The 21,213-nt window shown below is 40.1% G+C and overlaps 1 protein-coding gene across 1 annotated transcript in view; it reads right to left on the bottom strand.

Annotated features, from left to right (window-relative positions):
• The window catches only part of GRM5 (glutamate metabotropic receptor 5), a 786,169-nt gene that overhangs the window by 181,999 nt on the left and 582,957 nt on the right, over positions 1–21,213 (bottom strand). Inside the window, exon 10 of the mRNA XM_069564782.1 lies at positions 636–871. Within this exon, the coding sequence (XP_069420883.1) occupies positions 636–871 (236 nt within the window). The remainder of the gene's footprint in view (positions 1–635; positions 872–21,213) is intronic.

Raw genomic sequence — 21,213 nt, 5'->3', positions numbered from 1 at the left:
TCCTATTACGTCACGCACAACACTGAAGTGCAGCTTTTATTGGCATCATGGTCTCCCTAACTAGACAATAAATCCCTTGAGGGCAGGATCTAGTTTTCCTCATCTTGTTACCCTTACAACTAAAGGATTAGTTGTGAATCTTTATAAATAATTTGAATGGCTCTGCTTAGTTTATGTCTCCTGGAACATCATAATTATACATAGCAAATCCTTGCTACTGTTTTATAGTTTCTTGATGGAAGTGGGAATTGGCTCCATCCTTCAACATTCACTCATTCATTTTTCAGACATACATGAAATCCTCGCTATGTGCCTTCCACTGTGCTAATTGCCAAAGATAATCAAAATAACCAGAATGTATTTCTTGCCTTCAAAGATGTCAAGAAGAGTTCCTTTCTGGAGCTCACATTAGCTTTGTAGCACACTGCCAATATCCTGAATGATAGAAACAGTTTGAAATCTTAATAGAGTGAACATTTACTCTCTTATGTTTTCTTATCCCTCTAAGCAGCAGTACCCACTCTATATAAGAGCCCTCCTTTCTAACAGATGACAGCCGCTATCCTCATAACACAGCTTACTTAAACTGGAGCCTGAGCCTTACCCACTTTAAGTGAAAGAATAAATCTGCTTACTATTGCAAGTCTTGTTGTATTTGCTGTTCTCCTGTGCAAACCCTTCCAGCCGGCACTGAAAGCGATGCTGCCAGAATTCTTGAAACCAAGGGTTTCGGAGGTTTGTTTCTGGCCGGAGCTTCAGATAATAATCATCAAACCACTTGACGTCGGGAGACTGGAGCTTGATTGTGATTCCACCGACAGCTTCTCGCTGATAGCCATCTGTCACATCATACCTGTCCGCCCAGCCGTCACTGTGGGGAAACAAAAACCCCTCAGCTCAGAACAGGTCTCGTCTGAGAAAATGACGCCGTTTGCTATCGTTTTGAAAACATTCACCAGTAAATGGCACTCAGGCCACACTACGGTCTTACACTATACGACGTGATTATTGAGATAGCAGCTTGGTAGGATAAAAAATGCAAAATACAATGGAAACTTCGCGTCTAAGAATGCTGGAAGGTACTGGTCTCACTTACCTTGAGAATAACCTTATGCTTTTGGCAGAATTTCACTGGTTGTAAAATAGAGTATAAGCATGAAAGCTGTATATCACCATTCACACTATTTACTGAATGTTTAATAGCTAGGTTAAATTAATTTTAAGTATATTTCTTTTCCTTTACTTAATAATAAATCATGATAAGGATCATAAAGTAAAACTGAAAAATATTTCTAAAATATACCTAATGTTAATTTAACCAACAATAATATTCATTTTTTTCCCTATATTTTACATGTAATGATGTGTGAGTGTGTGTATGTGATCACTTGTGTCTGACTCTTTGTGACCCCATGGACTGTAGCCCACTGGGCTCCTCTGTCCATGGGATTTTCCAGGCAAGAATACTGGGGAGGGTTGCCATTTCCTACTTGAGGGGATTTTCCTGAGTGGTTAAACAAGAGAAACTTTCTGATTATGGTCATTCTATTAAATATTGATTCATCAGAGCCCAAACTGAAGTCCTTATAGTCCATATCATCTTTCCTATCCCATGGTACTTCTCTAATAAGGATACATGTGAAATACACATTTGAAATCATGTTTTACATTATCAGTATCAGTTTAGTCACTCAGTCATGTCTGACTCTTTGTGACCCTATGGACTGAAGCAAGCCAGGCTTCCCTGTCCATCACCAACTCCTGGAATCTACTCAAACTCATGTCCATCATGCTGGTGGTGCCATCCAACCATCTCATCCTCTGTCATCCCCTTCTCCCACCTTCAATCTTTCCCAGCATCAGGGTCTTTTCCAATGAGTCAACTCTTCACATCAGGTTGCCAATGTATTGGAGTTTCAGCTTCAGCATCAGTCCTTCCAATGAACACCCAGGACTGATTTCCTTATCATGGACTGGTTGGATCTCCTTGCAGTCCAAGGGACTCTCAAGAGTCTTCTCCAACACCACAGTTCAAAAGCATCTATTCTTTGGCACTCAACTTTCTTTATAGTCCAACTCTCACATCCATACATGACTACTGGAAAAACCACAGCATTGACTAGATGGATCTTTGTTGGTAAAGTAATGTCTCTGCGTTTTAATATGCTATCTAGGTTGCTCATAGCTTTTCTTCCAAGGAGCAAGCCTCTCTTTACGCTAGAGTCATTGAAAGAACTTCTTAACAATAGGCCATCAACGATGGTGACAGGAATCATACTCCTGAACATCAATATCATTCTATGTATTGATCACTCAAAGTAACCTAGGAATTTCAAAACAAGAGTTTGAAATTGGAGTTTCTAGTATAATAGTGTAACAGAATAAGGAAGAGTATTCTAAGCTTATTTGGAAAATACATGAGATAAAACTTTGGAAATAAAAGACATGAAAATGTGTTTCTGTGAAATCTGGACACACCTTGGGGCATTCAGGAAAAAAGTATCTGACTTCTCCCATCCTTCCTGTCATCTGAAATATGCACAGCTTATGATGTGTATCTGCTTGGACCCAGCGGTACTAACCGTCCTTTAAAGAGGCACACGTGCCCTTTCAAGAGAAGTAAATAAAGTCAAGGGAAATTTAGCAATGAAAAAAGGATAACAACAGAGAAGGAAGAGATGACATGGAGAGAGTTGAGGGGAAGAGCGGAATGGAGCTTCCTGAATGCAAGGCCGGAAAGGGTCTGGAGATAAGCTGGGTGAGGGGGAGTAGGTACTGGGAAAAGTTGAGTGAAAGGGTTTACATTAACAATCATTATTTATTTGACCAATATTCAGGCATTTCTATTTATTGGAATGTTCATTCCTTTTTATCTTCCTCCTAATGCATTTTTGTTTTTTATACATTTTATTTTGGTAAGCAGAGGGCATGCTCCAATATTTTGGATATAAAATCTGTGTATTATGTAAGGTTTTATGTAAGTAATAAGTTAGAATAAGTAAAAAAAAAAAAAAAGAAAAGCTTTTTTCTGTGTGTTCTGCTATACTAACTCTGACTTAAAAATTGATAATGAGAGTTGTTCCAAAGGTCATAGATTACTCATTAAGATATCATAGGGGCTTAGGATAACTTAAGATTTTCCCGAAGGCATCAGTGGGTGAATGAGAAGGAAGAAAAATAAACCAACAGAAAAAAATAAGCAATTTCTTCCTCTTAAGTCTTCCTTGACAAGAAAAGATTTGATTAAAAATGATCTGTGTTGAAATTCCAGAAACTTCCGTGGCAGATCAGGGAAAAATGTAGTGGAATATGTTGTGTCCCCATGTTGAATGTGGTTACTTCACACATTGTCTTCCCTCAAGTTTCCCATTTTCAGCTGCGGAGATTTTATTTAAAGCTGACAAGTTGAAATGAAGTGGGCTTGTTTGCTTCATTTTCTCGCTCTGTTTTGGAGGGTTTATTATATCACTGATAGGAGAGTGTGGGTCTCACTGGCACTCGAGGAGATGCATGGGCGTGCTGCAAATGGGGCAGGAAGCCCTGTTTGTCAGGCGGCGGCGTTCTCCAAGAAGGGGAAATTTAAATTGCTCCTTTTGTTAGTGTTAGCTTGCTCTTATGTAATGCTGTGATTATGAGTATTACATAAGAAATGTTAAGATTATAATGGGTCCAATTCACCCTTCACAGTTCATTCACTGAATTTAATGGGGATTGTAAAAAGCCTGTCTTGATAAACTTTTCTGGAGGTAATGTTTCCATTAAAAAGTCAGGACCAGTTTGTTAATTTACTCCTCTCTCATCATGTTCTTCAGCTTTTTTCTTTTTATTTCAGGAATTAATTTCTACATTTAATTTAGCAAAAGATGATCTTTTTTTCAGTAGTATATAAGTAAGGTGATTTTTAAAGCAGGTTTGTTCTAGGGATTTCCATTCAACAGCAAAATAAAAACTGTAACATAATTTGTGTGTAAACAGAAAATTCCAGTACCTGTGGACAGAAAAGTGTTATTGTGTTTAAGCTTAGCGGGGAATATTTGCCATGTAAGTCTCAAGAAAGTTCAATCCATATTGGCTAAGTTAGATGGTGCTCTATTGACTTTAGCTTATTAAATATTAACATTTTCATAAAAATGTGCTTTTAAGGTTTGCTTTAAGATGATATGGTATCTCTTAGTAAGGAATAATAAATCTGAAAATGAATAGCCAAGAGAAACTTGAGCTTACCTTTCTACTATCTAATGCTTTCCATTGCATCGTTAGAGTGGACTCTTAGGATTCTGGCACTACTGTAATGCTTTTGGGTGACGTGTGTGTGTGTGTGTGTGTGTGTGTGTGTGTGTGCTGTCAGTCATGACTGCCTCTTTGTGACCCCGTGGACTGTAGCCTACCAGGCTACTCTGTTTATGGGATTGTCAAGAATACTGGAGTGGGTTGCCATTTCCTCTTCTAGAGGCTGTTCCTAACCCAGGGATGGAACCTGTGTCTCTTGCATCTCCTGTGCTGGCAGGCAAATTTTTTTTACCACTGCGCAACTTGGGTGACATAAATTTTACCAAGTTAGATAAAAAAGTAGGGGGAGATAAGGAGAAAAATTGAAAATGTACCACATTTAAAGCAGTTTTATAGATTTAGCATCTATTCTTTCTTCCTTTCTTTCTTTCTGTCTATCTGTCCATCCATCCATCTGTCCAGTTTCTCTCTCTTCTCATTGGTGGGCATTTTAACCATCTCCTTATAATCCTTTTCATTACTTTCTTTCCAATTCTTTGATATATAGTCATTCTTCATTATTTGCAGATTCTGAATTTGCAAACACATGGGTTTCCTAAAATTTGTTTGCAGCCCCCGTTTCAATACTCAGACCACTTTTATGGCCACCCTCAGACATGCTCAGGGCGGCAAAAACTTCGAGTCTCCTGATGTGCATGTTCACAGCGGAAGCTGGACCAGGTGAACCTCTGCTTTCTTGCTTCAGTTTTGCTACTATAAAGACATTTTCTTCATTGTCTATTAAGTGCCAGGTCTTTGTATTTTGTGTTTTTAGCATTAAAACATACACATTACCATATATAAAACAGATAGCCAGTGGGAGTTTGATGTATGATGCAGGGCACCCAAAGCCAGTGTTCTGGGACAACCTGGAGAGATGGAGTGGGGCGGGGGCTGAGAGGGGTGTTCAGGAACTAGGGGACACGTGTGCTAGAGCTGATTCATGCTGATGTCTGGCAAAACCCACCACAGTACTGTAATTATCCTCCAATTAAACTGAATTTTAAAAATGGTTTTGCTGTTTAAAATACCCCCAAGTATATAATATATAATACTGATATGTTATCTAGAGTTCCTAATGGCAAGAAATCTGTGAAATGCTTTACGTACAAAGTCAGATGCATTCAGGCATGAGTACAGGGCTGTTTTTCTATGAATTTAATATGAATTCATCAACTATTTATGGATGGCATCACTGACTCGATGATGGACGTGAGTTTGAGTGAACTCTGGAAGATGGTGATGGACAGGGAGGCCTGGCGTGCTGCGATACATGGGGTTGCAAAGAGTCAGACACGACTGAGCAACTGAACTGAACTGAATTGACATATATATATATATATATATGTATATATAAAGTGTTTTAGATTGGAATATCTATAAAACAAGGTTATATATTGACTAGGTTCACTTCAGTCACTCAATCTTGTCTGACTCTTTGCAACCCCATGGACTGCAGCATGCCAGGCTTCCCTGTCCATGACAAACTCCCAGAGTCTACTCAAACTCATGTCCATCGAGTTGGTGATGCCAGCCAACCATCTCATCCTCTATCATCCCCTTTTCCTCCTGCCTTCAATCTTTCCCAGCATCAGGGTCTTTTCCAATGAGTTGGTTCTTCGCATTAGGTGGCAAAAGTATTATGGAGCTTCAGCTTCAGCATCAGTCCTTCCAATGAATATTTAGGACTGATTTCCTTCAGGATTGACTGGTTGGATCTCTTTGCCGTCCAAGGGACTCTCAAGAGTCTTCTTCAACACCACAGTTCAAAAGCATCAATTCTTCAGTGCTCAGCTTTCTTTACAGTCCAACTCTCACATCCATACATGACTACTAGCAAAACCATAGCTTTGACTAGAAGGACCTTTGTCGACAAAGTAATGTCTCTGCTTTTTAATATGCTGTCTAGAATGGTCAGAGCTTTTCTTCCAGGGAGCAAATGTCTTTTAATTTCATGGCTGCAGTCACCATCTGCAGTGATTTTGGAGTCCAAGAAAATAAAGTCTGTCATTATTTCCATTGTTTCCCCAACTATTTGCCACGAAGTGATGGGGCTGGATGCCATGATTTTCATTTTTTGAGTGTTGAGTTTTATTTTATTGTTTTTTGTAATTAAAAACCTTTTTATTGAAGTATAGTTGATTTACAATATTGCATTAATTTCTGCTGTATAGCAAAGTGATTCAGTTTTACTTAAATATATATGTATATTTATTTTCATGAGAGGGTTTTCCTTATTCATTTATATCTTCTATAGGCATATTAAACCTGGAGGCCTTGAACTTGGGTTTTCCACAGAGAAGATAATCATTCCAATGTAGAGACACAGTAAGCTCTCCTAAACATCATACTTTTTAAGGCCCATAGGAGTCAAATAACCATTATTTTTTTCATTGTGCTATAGAATAGCAATATTCTCACTATGACATTTGAATCTTTAAAAGAAGTTTGAATTCATCTCAATATAAATTGAGTGATTACATTCCTTTCCTGAGGTCTGTGCACTGAGGAATCTGGGAATCAACCCCAATGCCACTGGATTTTATTTATTTATTTATTTTTATTTTACTTTATTTTACAATACTGTATTGGTTTTGCCATACATCAACATGAATCCACCATGGGTACATGTATTCCCAATCCTGAATTCCCCTCAAATCAGCTTTTTTACTCTCCCCTTTCGGTCTTTAGTCCTCTTTGCTTTCTGCCAAGAAGGTGGCGTCATTTGCATTTCTGAAGTTACTGATATTTCTCCCACAATCTTGATTCCAGCTTGCGCTTCATCTAGTGCAGCATTTTACATGATGTACTCTGCATATAAGTTAAATAAGCAGGGTAACAATATGCAGCCTGATGTACTCCTTTCCCAGTTTGGAACCAGTCCATTGTTTCATGTCTGGTTCTAACTGTTGCTTCTTGACCTGCATACAGATTTCTCAAGAGGCAGGTCAGGTGGTCTGGTATTCCCATCTCTGTAACAATTTTCCACAGTTTGTTGTGATCCACACAGTCAAAGGTTTTAGCATAGCCAATGAAGTGGAAGTAGACATTTTTCTGGAATTCTCTTGGCTTTTCTATGATCCAACAAATTTTGCCAATTTAATCTCTGGTTTCTCTGCCTTTTCTAAATCCAACTTGAACACCTGGAAGTTCTCGGTTCATGTACTATTGAAGCCTAGCTTAGAGAATTTAGAGCATTACTTTGCTAGTGTGTGAGATGAGTGCAATTGTGCAGTACTTTGAACATTCTTTGGCATTGCCTTTCTTGGGGATTGGAATGAAAACTGACATTTTCCAGTCATGTGGCCTCTTCTGAGTTTTCCAAATTTACTAGCATATTGAGTGCATCACTTTCACAGCATCGTTTTTTAGGATCTGAAATAGCTCAACTGGAATTCCATCACTACCCCTAACTTTGTTCATAGTGATGCTTCCTAAGGCCCACTTTGCATTCCAGGATGTCTGGCTCTAGGTTAGTGTTTACACCATTGTGGTTATCTGAGTCATCATGATCTTTTTTTTTTTTTTTTTTGGTAGTTCTTCTATGTATTCTTGCCACTTCTTCTTAATATCTTCTGCTTCTGCTAGTTCCATATATTTTTGTCCTTTCTTGTGCCCATCTTTGCATGAAATGTTCCCCTGGCATCTCTAATTTTCTTAAAGAGATCTCTAGTCTTTCCCATTCCATTGTTTTTCTCTCTTTCTTTGCATTAATCACTTAGGAAGGCATTCCTGTCTGTCCTTGCTATTCTTTGGAACTCAGCATTCAGATGGTATATCTTTCCTTTTCTCTTCCATAAGCTCCTTGTCCTTCAGAGGGCAGACAAAATGAAAAGCACAATCACAGAAAACTAATCAAACTGATCACATGGACCACAGCCTTGTCTAACTCAATGAAACTGTGAGCCATGTAATATAGGGCCATCCAAGATGGACCGGTTATGGTGGAGAGTTCTGACAAAACATGGTCCGCTGGAGAAGGGAATGGCAAATCACTTTATTATTCTTGCCTTGAGAACCCCATGAACAGTATGAAAAGGCGAAAAGATAGGACACTGAAAGATGAACTCCCCAGGTCGGTAGGGGCCCAATATGTTACTGGAGAAGAGTGGGGAGTAACTCCAGAAAAAATGAAGAGACAAAGCCAAAGCAAAAACCACACCCAGCTGCGGATGTGACTGGTGATGGAAGTAAAGTCCGATGCTGTAAAGAATAATATTGCATAGGAACCTGGAATGTTAGGTCCATGAATCAAGGCAAATTGGAAGTGGTCAAACAGGAGATGGAAAAAGTGAACATTGACATTTTAGGAATCAGTGAACCAAAATGGACTGGAATGGGTGAATTTAATTTAGATGATCATTATATCTACTACTGTGTGCAGGAATCCCTCAGAAGAAATAGAGTAGCCATCATAGTCAACAAAAGAGTCCAAAATGGAGTACTTGGGTGCAGTCTCAAAAACAACAGAATGATCCCTTTTTGTTTCCAAGGCAAACCATTCAATATCACAGTAATCCAAGTTTATGCCCCCGCCAGTAAAGCTGAGGAAGCTGAACAGTTCTATGCAGGCCTACAAGACCTTCTAGAACTAACACCCCCAAAAGATGTCCTTTTCATCATAGGGGACTAGAATGCAAAAGTAGGAAGTCAAGAAACACCTGGAGTAGCAGGAAAATTTGGCCTTGGAGTACAAAATGAAGCAGGGCATAAGGTTAACAGAGTTTTGCTAAGAGAATGCAATGGTCATAGCAAACACTCTCTTCCAACAATACAAGAGAAGATTCTACACATGGACATCACCAGATGGCCAACACCGAAATCAGATTGATTATATTCTTTGCAGCCACAGATGGAGAAGCTTTATACAGTCAGCAAAAACAAGACCGGGAGCTGACTATGGCTCAGATCATGAACTCCTTATTGCCAAATTCAGACTTAAATTGAAGAAAGTAGGGAAAACCACTAGACTATTCAGGTATGACCTAGATCAAATCCCTTATGATTATACAGTGGGAGTGATGAATAGATTCAAGGGATTAGATCTGATAGAGTGCCTGAAGAACTGTGGATGGAGGTTCATGACATTGTACAGGAGGCAGTGTTCAAGACCATCCCCAAGAAAAAGAAATGCAAAAAGGCAAAATGGCTGTCTGAGGAGGCCTTACAAATATCTGTGAAAAGGAGAAGTGAGAGGCAAAGGAGAAAAGCAAAGATATACCCATCTGAATGCAGAGTTCTGAAGAATAGCAAGGAGAGATAGAAAAGCCTCTCCTGGTAGAAGAGCTTGTAGATGAGTGTTAGAGAATCAAGTTAGGAAATGCGTCAGTGGTTAAGGAAACTAACAGAGTTGTATTAGCAGTGGGAAGGAAGAGGTTATTTGTAAGGAATTCTCAGAAATCCACGGACTAGTTATGTAGAGAATAGTGGGTAGAGGAAGATGTTTATGGCTTATGGGAAACATTAATGATACTGTAAGTGACATTGTCACTCCATATCCTAGATTAAAATATAGAAAAATAGGTTTGAGTTTGAAAAAGGAGGGAAATGAATACAAGCAGGGGGTCTGCAATGATCCAATTCCCTTTTATATGCTCTCTAGCACTTTGTTTCTCCTGGATTTCTGTTCCCTGCATATAAAATTAATGAGTGTAAAAAAAGCACAGGTTAAAAATCTTCTTTGCTGTGGTACAGTACCATTTTAATCCACCTTCTACCATTGTATTTAGCATTTTGTATGCTGAGAAATAGCTGTTTGCTCAAAAAACGATAAAACTAATGAAAATCATAGGACTCTAAAGATCTGATGCTCTATACAATTATATCCTTATAAACATTTTAAATTTAGAATTATTTTAATTATTTTTATATTAACTAATAGATATTTAAAGCAGGCCAATGATCATGGCTATAATATAATTACTGCAGGGTTTACAATCAGTAGATTTAATTGCAAAATATAATTCTGGAATGTGGAATCCCTTAAGGATCCATGGTAATAAAATATCATTGGAAAATTATGAAGGAAAGGTTTACTAATTATTGAATGTTAAACAGAGTTGCTCAATAATTTAAAAATTTGTCTCTCTTATCAAAATATAAATCTGTTAAATGCAGACAATATGTTCTTTCTTTTCTTTCCTCATTTCGTATTAATATATCTTTTTTTAAAAACTACTGGACCATAAGGGAAGTCCCCTGGTTTCTCTTTGTTTAATCAGTAAGTTACTTTATTTCTGTTTTTGCCTGTCTGGGTATTTGTTGCTGCGCACAGCTTTCTCTAGATGCGCCGAGCAGGGGCTACCTTCTAGTTGCGGCTTGCAGGCTCTAGACTGTGTGCTCGGGAGCTATGGCCGACAGGCTTAGCTACCCCACGGCGTGTGGAATATTCCCAGACCAGGGATCAGACCCACTGCCCTGCACTGGCAGGTGGATTCTTAACTGCTGGACCACCAGGGAGGATCCTCAATATATATTTTAAGTTATTGCTATGGGAAACAACAAATTGTGTAACACAGAAGGGTGAGTTAAGTGATCCTCCAGTAATAGTCTCCATGTACTTTTTATTCCAGTTAATCTAATAAGCATTTGAATGCATATTATGCATATTCTGTACATTCAAATTGCACAGATACTGTGGTAGCTTCCAGTACATGCCCTCAAGGAACCGGTAGTCCATTAGATACAGCCTGCTTGAATGGGCGATGCTGACTTCTAGCCCGCTGGAAGCTTCCTCATTTATCCTTCAGACTGAACGTCCTCTTCTCTTTTTACTCAGTCTTCCTATTAACAATACCATTCATTAGGTTCCCAGTCACTGAATCGTCACTTACTGAAAATTGCGTTCCAGTCCTGCCTTCCTGAGATTTATTTTCCCATCACCTCAATTAGTATTCTGGGTGTTCCCAAAGTCTTAGTTCTTACATCTATTGTCTCTTGATTTATTTACATGGAAGGCTAATCGCATACTATGGGTAAGGATTGCATTAGCTGAACTCTCAAATGGCAACATGATTATTTAGTATAACTCTGCAGAGTTCTTGGGGAGACATCTGCAATGGGCAAACAACATAAAGAAATCATCTCACAGTGTCAGAAGGAGCAATACCAGACCAAAAATGTAGGCATCAGAATGACTATTCCTAGAAGTTGTGCTGTGCTTAGTCACTCAGTCGTGTCCGACTCTTTGCAACCCCATGGACGTTAGCCTGCCAGACTCCTCTGTCCTTGGGGATTCTCCAGGCAAGAATACTGGAGTGGATTGCCATGCCCTCCTCCAGGGGATCCCTCCAACCCAGGGATCAAACCCTGGTCTTCTGCATTGCAGGCGGATTCTTTAACATCTAAGCCCAAGAATACTGGTGTGGGTAGCCTATCCCTTCTCCAGGGGATCTTCCTGACCCAGGAGTCAAACCGGGGTCTCCCACATTGCAGGTGGATTCTTTATCAGCTGAGCTATCAGGGAAGCCCATTCTGAGAAGTTAGTAGTCATTAAATTTGTGTCAGGTGTACATGTATGTATCAGGGAGCTGGGGGTAGGGTTGTGGGTATGCCAGGCACATACAGTTATTCTTGATCACTGAACTCTTTAGTCCCACTTAGCATGATGATTGGAGAAGGCAGTGGCACCCCCCTCCAATACTCCTGCCTGGAAAATCCCATGGACGGAGGAGCCTGGTAGGCTGCAGTCCATGGGGTCTCTAAGACTTGGCCACGACTGAGCAACTTCAGTTTCACTTTTCACTTTCATGCATTGGAGATGGAAATGGAAACCCACTCCAGTGTTCCTGCCTGGAGAATCCCAGGGACGGGGGAGCCTGGTGGGCTGCCGTCTATGGGGTCACACAGAGTTGGACACGACTGAAGCGACTTAGCAGCAGCAGCAGCATGATGATATTGGTACTGCGGAGGCTGTCACACACATGCTGTGTACTGGAGACACTGTACTTGGTTCTTATTCCTCCAGTACATCAGACTTTCCCACCTCCAAGCCTGTGAGTATGCTGGTCCCTCTGCATGGAGAGTCAACCCTTCAACCACTCCCATTTTTCCTGATTTGATTAAGTCCAATTCATCTATCAAGCAGACAGACTGAACTTGAATGCAGCTTATTAAAACCTTTCTCAAGCTCCCGTTGGTTTAATGGTTCCTTCCTCTCTGCTTACAAAATCCTGTGACGTTTATTTCTTATTCACTGAACAAGTATTGGGTAACTAATAACTTAGATATGTGGGAATGGAGAAGCCAACCAGAAGACAAGATTTCTGCTCTCGTAGAGATAACATGTTGATGCTTTTCATTTTGCTTCTGTCATCATATTAACATTTGGTACCTTCATTTATATTTTCTCTAAATTGACTATAAATTTCATGTTTTGGACATCTTATCCTTATGTTTATTATAATGCCTTGAACATGCTAAATACTTAATGTATGTTTAACATAACATCAGAAAATTAGACTTTAAAAAGCAGATTTCATACAGAGTGAAGTAAGTCAGAAAGAAAAACACCAATACAGTATACTAACGCATATATACGGAATTTAGAAAGATGGTAATGATAACCCTGTATGAGAGACAGCAAAAGAGACACAGATGTATAGAAGTCTTTTGGACTCTGTGGGAGAGGGAGAGGGTGGGACGATTTGGGGGAAAGGCATTGAAACATGTATAATATCGTATAAGAAACAAATTGCCAGTCCAGGTTCGATACAGGATGCTTGGGGCTGGTGCACTGGGATGACCTGGAGGGATGGTATGGGGAGGGAGGAGGGATGGGGGTTCAGGATGGGGAACACGTGTACACCCGTGGCGGATTCATGTTGATGTATGGCAAAACCAATACAATATTGTAAAGTAATTAGCCTCCAATTTAAATAAATAAATTTAAATTAAAAAAATAAAAAGCAAATTTCAGTGTATAGAGCATTCTTTGCAGATAACTGCCTGTATTCATTTGTAACTGAGGAAACAACACTGTTGGATGTGCCTTATAAAATGACTCTGAAGGGCTGAATTCATGTCCCCTCCAAACTGGTCCTCTCCTCTACCTGATGCTATTAAGGTTAATGAGTACATTCATTAGGCTGCATCTCAGCATTTTTTTTTTTCAAAATCTGTTCACAGCCCACATAATTATTATGGAAACTGCTGTTCTACTCACGTGTAATCATCATATTGCCAAATCTCTTACCAATAGCATTTTAACAGATATTTGGGGACTTTTTTTTTTCTAATACTAGGAGTCTACTGAGTGGTTGTCTGTCTTTACATAATATTCTTTGCTTTCCTCCCCTGGGGGAGTAAGAGATTAGGATCCCTAAAAAATAATGAAAACAAAGAAAGATACGGAGCTTTTAAATGAAAGTTCTTATGAATGTACACCAGTTAACACTAATGAACTAATTCCAAAATGAACTGCAGTGTAGACTTCTTGAGAAAATGGTTAGGTTATTGACTGAAAATCACCTTATCTCCAGGGCTTGTAAATCTTAGTTTTGTCCCATTTCCAAGGATAAGTAGATGGAAATTGGAGGAGCCATATCGGAACATTCAAAAGAACGAAGAGATGTCAGGACTTGTGGACTTGTGTAAGTCAAGTGATTTCCATTATATTTGTGTTAGTCCCTCAGATGTGTCCCACTCTTTGCAACCCCGTGGACTGTAGCCCACCAGGCTCCTCTGTCCATGGGATTTTCCAGGCAAGAATACTAGAGTGGGTAGCCATTGCTTTCTCCAAAGGATCTTCCTGACCCAGGGATCAAACCTGGGTCTCCTGCACTGCCAGCAGAGTTTTTACCACCTGACCCACCAGGGAAGCCCAAATTTCATTATACTATTTTCCTAATTCTCTGCAGGCCTTAGAGGTAATAATTAGCTCTAGTTTTTTCCACTGAGGACATTGAAAGTGAAAGCGAAGTCACTCGGTTGTGTCCGACTCTTTGCGACCCCGTGACTGTAGCCCACCAGGCTCCTCTGTCCATGGGATTTTCCAGGCAAGAGTACTGGAGTGGGGTGCCATTTCCTTCTCCAGGGGATCTTCCTGACCCAAGGATCAAACCCAGGTCTCCTGCATTGCAGGCAGATGCTTTACCCTCTGAGCCATACTGAGGCTCTGAGGAATTAAATAACCCACTAAAAATCCTACAAATCTTTTTTACTCCAACACTCTAGCATTTTCCATACTGCCTAGAGCCTCCAAAGTGATGACATACAGTGACAGTAGCTCTGAGAAATGTTAAGGGGATCATATTTAAGAGGCACATGACGGAGGACAGGAAGCAGAGTGCAGAGCCAGGGATACACGAGTAAGATTCTCACGCCGGTGCAGTCACACCTTCTACTGCTTCAGTCAAAGCTAATCTAGATTGGTGCTGCTGGGACGAGATACTTAAAATATAATGAAGATCCCAAGGGGGTCTCCCAGGCAGTGCTCCTGGTAAAGATCCCACTTGCCAGTGCAGGAGACATAAGAGATATGGGTTCAATCCCTGGGTTAGGAAGATCCCCTGGAGAAGGAAATGGCAACCCACTCCAGTATTCTTGCCTGGAGAATCCCATGGACAGAGGAGCCTGGTGGGCTACAGTCCATGGGATCACAAAGAGTCAGGCACGACTAAGGTGACTTAGCATGCAGACAAGATCCCAAGAAAAGTAGCCTTGAAAAAGGGAGATAAGTCTTAGTAGGTCTCACATAATCAGGAAAGTCCCTGAAAAGTGAATGTCTTTTCCTGACAAAAGAGATTGAAACATGAGTAGGATCTGGCAGGAGAAAGAGTTCGAGAGGGACTTCCCTCGTAGCTCAGCTGGTAAAGAATCTGCCTGCAATGCAGGAGACCCCAGTTGGATTCCTGGTGGGAAGATGCCCTGGAGAGGGGATAGGCTACTCACTCCACTATACTTGCTTGGAGAATTCTCATGAACAGAGGAGATTGATGGGCTACAGTCCATGGGGTTGCAAAGAGTCAGACAGGACTGAATGACTAAGCACAGCACCAAGCTGCAGGAGACACTCCAGTACTGGTTCTGGAGATGGAGGGAGCTGCCCAGTAAGGAGCACAGGTGGCCATGAGGACCTCCATGTGCCCCTGGGTCATGCCAGCAAAGAGTAAGCTCAAGCTGCATCTCAAAGGAACTGAATTCCACCAAAATTTGAATGAGCTTGGTAGCAGATTCTTCCACAAAGCCTCCAGAAAGGAATGCACCTCGGTTTCAGCCTGTTTTCCCCTGATTGGAGAACCCAATTATGCTCTACATAGACTCCTGATCTCCAGAAAGTTCAATAGAATATTGAAAATTTGTTTTACGTAGCTGAATATGTGGTAATTTGTCACCCAGCAATAGACAGTTATTACTCACTCTCCACCTCTTTTCTATGTTTCCTCACTTGGAAGGCTTTGCTGTTGGTGTTGTTCAGTCGCTAAGTCCTGCCCAACTCTTGTGACCCCATGGACTGTAGCATGCCAGGCTCCTCTGTCCTTCATCATCTCCTGAAGCTTGCTTAAATTCATGCCCATTGAGTGGGTGATGCCATCCAACCATCTCATCCTCTGCCACCCTTCTCCCCCTGTCTTCAGTCTTTCCCAGCATCAGGGTCTTTTCCAATGAGTTGGCTCTTTGAATCAGGTGGCCACCATATTGGAACTTCAAATGAGTCCTTCCAAAGAACATTCAGGGTTTATTTCCTTTAGGATTGACTGGGTTGATCTCCTTGGAAGGCTAAGGCATGTTAACATCATAAGTGATATAATCTGACCTAATTCTGGGTTTGATCAGAGCAGACCAACTTCCAGAGACTTAGGGATCACAGAAAATGATGGAAGGTCTTACATACAGAATCCTTGGAACATCCATCCTGCCTCCATTTAGGATTTAAATTAAGGTAGGTATTTCCCCCCTGGTTAAAAATTTTATCCCTCCATGGATACTTCCTTACCGTACACATCCTTCACAGAGAAGCTGAGAAAAATCATTGTAAATAGATTGAGAATTACATAATCTATTGTTTCTCTTGTCATATTACAGCCATTTGGAGAATTGCAGAAATTGCAGCAACTGTGTAAAATGTGCAATATAGTGAGCGAAATGATTCAGTTAAATAGAGAAAGCATGTTATGAATAAGCTATTGTATCCATCGCTTTACATAACCTTTTCTTCCTGAAAGCTTCCTTACTTAGGGTAACTTCCAGTTTTCAGTCTTCAAAACCCCTTCCCACTGAATTGAGCTAATTTCTTCTGTTACTCTGTTAACTGAGCACGATGTCCAGCTGGATAGTCAATTATTGGACATCTATTCAATTCCAAGCAGTAAGGCAGACTTTATGATGATGTTGGTGATTATAATTCCCAGTGTCCAATTTGCTTTCTTCCCCTTACCCCTTATAACAGGTCACAAAGGAGTTCGTAATTTCAGATCTAAGATGTTTTTCTCTTCCTTTCTTCAACTTCCTCCAGTATTTGATACTGTTTTTTCATTTAGCTGAATCTTGTGACCAACACCGTACATGCCAATTTTCCTGCAGAGTACTGCATAGGAGGGATAAAGAAAAGAAAAACTGGCATTCCCTACCCACTCTTGAACATCAGATTTGGGCAAACAAATACTTATAGTGATAACAACTGTGACCTTGTGAGGTAAATATTTTTACATCTTCACATTTCACTTCAGGCAACTTCAGCTTGAAAAGTAGGAGGTAACCCTGAGTTAAAGAGGATTCAGTAAATTCAGCCTACCTAAATCTAGAAAACAAAACGGAACCAGTACAACCCATCATTGTGGTCTTTGATCCTAATCTGCATCCAAACTTTTCTGATTTTGTCCATGAAAATGTACAGGGGGAAGTATTTTAATTTGTTACACATGCTCACGTGCACCTTGGAATTCATTTCTTTTCTCCTTTCTGAGACTTTAAATAAAGAATTACCTAAATCACTGCACTCAACTTCTGATAAATTGCCCATCTTTGTAGTGTTAAAATACACTGGCAGAGTTATTAAGAAAGGGCTATTAGCAGGTGCTCAGGAGACTGATATCTGTACATAAACAGAATGAACTCTCTTCGGATCCCATTTTACCTGGAGCCAACCTGTTCTTCACTGACCAGTTATCTCCATGACAAGCACTGAAACCAAGTCCACTATTAACTTCTCACACCCATCAGATCTGGTTTACAAATGAACATAAGCTGGAGAAGACCAGTAAATGATCCAAGATTGTTCAGGGTGTGACATTAAGGTTTAGAAGTAGTCATTATGTAAGAATCCAGGTGACAGTCACAGCCTGAAAGACTGGAAAATTTAGATGCCACACGCCCAATAATCAATCCAAATAGACTGAAATGGTAAATTACATATTAGAAACTGGACTACTTCCATTTCTAGCTATGATAGATTAGACAAACCTTCGTCTGAAGACAACTACAAAGGCTGGGTAAACTTAAATGTATATAAACTATCAGAAAGCTACTTAGACAGCCAGAACTCAAGGGACCAAAATCCTGGGGAGGAAAAGAAAATGATGTGCTGAGGTTAGACATTCCCTTGAGGAATGTGATACATTTACTGAAAGACAAGGATGACAGGTGAAGAAGCAGATCAAAAGCAGTAGGTGAGGCTCAAGAAACTGTTCTCTCATAATTGAAACTTGGTACCCATGGAGTAGTAACTGCCCATTTTTTCCTTTCCACCGCACCTGGCCAGTACCATCTTACTTTCTACTTCTATGAACTTGACTGTTTAAAATACTTCATATAAATGAAATGGGGCTTCCCAGCTAGCACTAGTGGTAAAGAACCCACCTGCCAATGCAGGAGACATTAGAGGTTCAATCTCTCCACTGGGAAGATCCCCTGGAGGAGGGCATAGCAACCCACTCCAGCATTCTTGCCTGGAGAATCCCATGGACAGCGGAGCTGGGCGGGCTACAGTCCAGAGTGTCCCAAAGATCTGGACATGACTGAAGCAACTTAGCACGTACATAAATGAAGTCATGTGACATTTATCTCTGTGATTGGTTTATTTCACTCAGGATAATGTTTTCAAAGTTCATGTCACATATGGCAATAAGGTGCAACTATCATTGAACAGAGTTTGGCATTTCCTGAAACAATTAAAATATATTAACATATGATTCAGCAATCCCATTTGTGGGTATTTATCCAAAATAATTAAAATCAGGATCTCAGTGAGATATATGCACTGGTGTGTTTTAAGCCACAATATGAAAATAACATCCATAATGTTTATCAGTAGATGAATGGATAAAGAAAATGGAGAAAGGAAATTTGAAGTTTAATATTTTAAAATCAACAAGTTTAATTTACCATGTTAACAAAATAATGGAGGAAAATGTCTGACAAATTCAACATCATTCTGATAAAAAGTCCTCAGTAAGCTAGCTAAAAAAGACAACTCCCTAAATCTGTGCATGAGTGTTTACAGTAAATATAATACAAAAAAATTGTTTAAAGATTTCTTCCTGATATGTAGAACAAATAAAGGATATCTTCTCCTACTTTTCTTTAATATTTTATTGAATCTTGTAGGCAAGTAAGGAAATAAAAGGAATAAATTGTTATTATTCAACTTGATTGTTTACATAGAAAATCTGAAATTGTATGGATATGCTATTACAGTTTAGTTTGGTTCAGTCGCTCAGTCGTGTCCGACTCTTTGCGACCCCGTGAATCGCAGCACGCCAGGCCTCCCTGTCCATCACCAACTCCCGAGTTCACTCAGCATATTGGGCACCTACTGACCTGGGGAGTTCCTCATTCGGTATCCTATCACTTTGCCTTTTCATACTGTTCATGGGGTTCTCAGGGCAAGAATACTGCAGTGGTTTGCCATCCCCTTCTCCAGTGGACCACATTGTGTCAGACCTCTCCACCATGCCCACCTGTCTTGGGTGGCCCCACAGGGCATGGCTTAGTTTCATTGAGTTAGACAAGGCTGTGGTCCTCGTGTGCTTAGATTGACTAATTTTCTGTGATTATGGTTTCAGTATTACAATAAGTAATAAATGGATTTAGAAAGTTTGGTGAACATTAGTATAGCCTACATAACTCAGCTAATTTCTATATATCTGGAACATACAATAGAAAACTATTTTTAAAATACTACTTAAAAGCCACCACATAGTTAGAAAAAAAAATCTAAGGAAGATAAATAATATTTCTCCATGCATGTAAGAGCAATTATGGAAGACTTAAATTAATAAAGGAAATGCTACATTCATAAATTAGAGGAGTCAATAAAGTAAAGTTCATTTTCCTGAAATTGATCTATAGATTCAACATTCTCCTAATCAAAATTCCAGCAGATTTTTTTTTGGGGGGGGGGTGGGAGGGAGCATTGGAGGAGGCATGTGGAGGATATTATAAACAAATTCTAAATTTTTTGTGGAATTTTAAAGGACCAAGTATAGTCAAGATAATACTGATAAAGAACAAAGTTGAGGAAATAAACTATTAGGTAGTAAGACATGATAAAGATACACAATTTGTATATTTTCAATGATATACAATTTGTAGGGATAGACTAATGGAACAGAATTCACAGGTACTTAGAGAATTGATTTTTGACAAAGGCAACACTGCAAAGAAGTAGGAAAAACATTCTATTAAATAAATGATTCTGGATAAATTTATATTTGGGCTTCCCTGGTGGCTCAATTCAGTTCAGTCGCTTAGTCGTGCCCGACTCTTTGCGACCCCATGAATTGCAGCACGCCAGGCCTCCCTGTCCACCACCAACTCCTGGAGTTTACCCAAACTCATGTCCATCAAGTCGGTGATGCCATCCATCCATCTCATCCTGTCTTCCCCTTCTCCTCCTGCCCCCAATCGCTCCCAGCATCAGGGTCTTTTCCAATGAAAAGCCCTTCGCATCAGGTTGCCAAGTATTGGAGTTTCACCTTCAGCATCAGTCCTTCCAAAGAACACCCAGGACTGATCTCCTTTAGGATGGACTGGTTGGATCTCCTTGCAGTCCAAGGGACTCTCAAGAGTCTTCTCCAACACCACACTTAAAAAGCATCAATTCTTAGGTGCTCAGCTTTCTTCACAGTCCAACTCTCACATCCATACATGACCACGGGAAAAACCATAGCCTTGACTAGATGAACCTTTGTTGGCAAAGTAATGTCTCTGCTTTTGAATATGCTATCTAGGTTGGTCATAACTGTCCTTCCAAGGAGTAAGCGTCTTTTAATTTCATGGCTTCAGTCACCATCTTCAGTGATTTTGGAGCCTCCCAAAATAAAGTCTGACACTGTTTTCACTGTTTCTCCATCTATTTTCCATGAAGTGATGGGACCAGATGCCATGATCTTCGTTTTCTAAATGTTGAGCTTTAAGCCAACTTTTTCACTCTCCTCTTTCACTTTCATCAAGAGGCTTTTTAGTTCTTCTTCACTTTCTGCCATAAGGGTGGTGTCATCTGCATATCTGAGGTTATTGATATTTCTCTCAGCAATCTGTGGAAAATTCTAAAAGAGAAGGGAATACCAGACTTTCTGACCGGCCTCTGGAGACACCTATATGCAGGTCAAGAAGCAACAGTTAGAACTGGACATGGAACAACAGACTGGTTCCAAATAGGAAAAGGAGTACATCAAGGCTGTATATTGTCACTCTGCTTATTTAACTTATATGCAGAGTACATCATGAGAAATGCTGGGCTGGAAGCACGAGGTGGAATCAAGATTGTCAGGAGAAATATCAATAACACTGTTGGCTCAGGAGGTAACAAATCTGCCTGCAACGTGGGAGACCAGGGTTCAATACCCGGGTTTTGAAGGTCTCCTGGAGAAGTAAATGGCAACCCACTCCAGTATTCTTGCCTGGAGAATTCCATGGACAGAGGAGCCTGGCAGTCTACAGTCCATGGGGTCACAAAGAGTTGGACATGACTGAGAGACTAACACCTTCGCTTTCAAATTTATA

The sequence above is a fragment of the Ovis canadensis genome, chromosome 21, assembly GCF_042477335.2.
Source record: "Ovis canadensis isolate MfBH-ARS-UI-01 breed Bighorn chromosome 21, ARS-UI_OviCan_v2, whole genome shotgun sequence".
Classification (NCBI taxonomy): Eukaryota; Metazoa; Chordata; class Mammalia; order Artiodactyla; family Bovidae; genus Ovis; species Ovis canadensis.
Note: the sequence above shows the minus strand (reverse complement) of the source record. Positions and strands in the feature narration are given on the sequence as shown.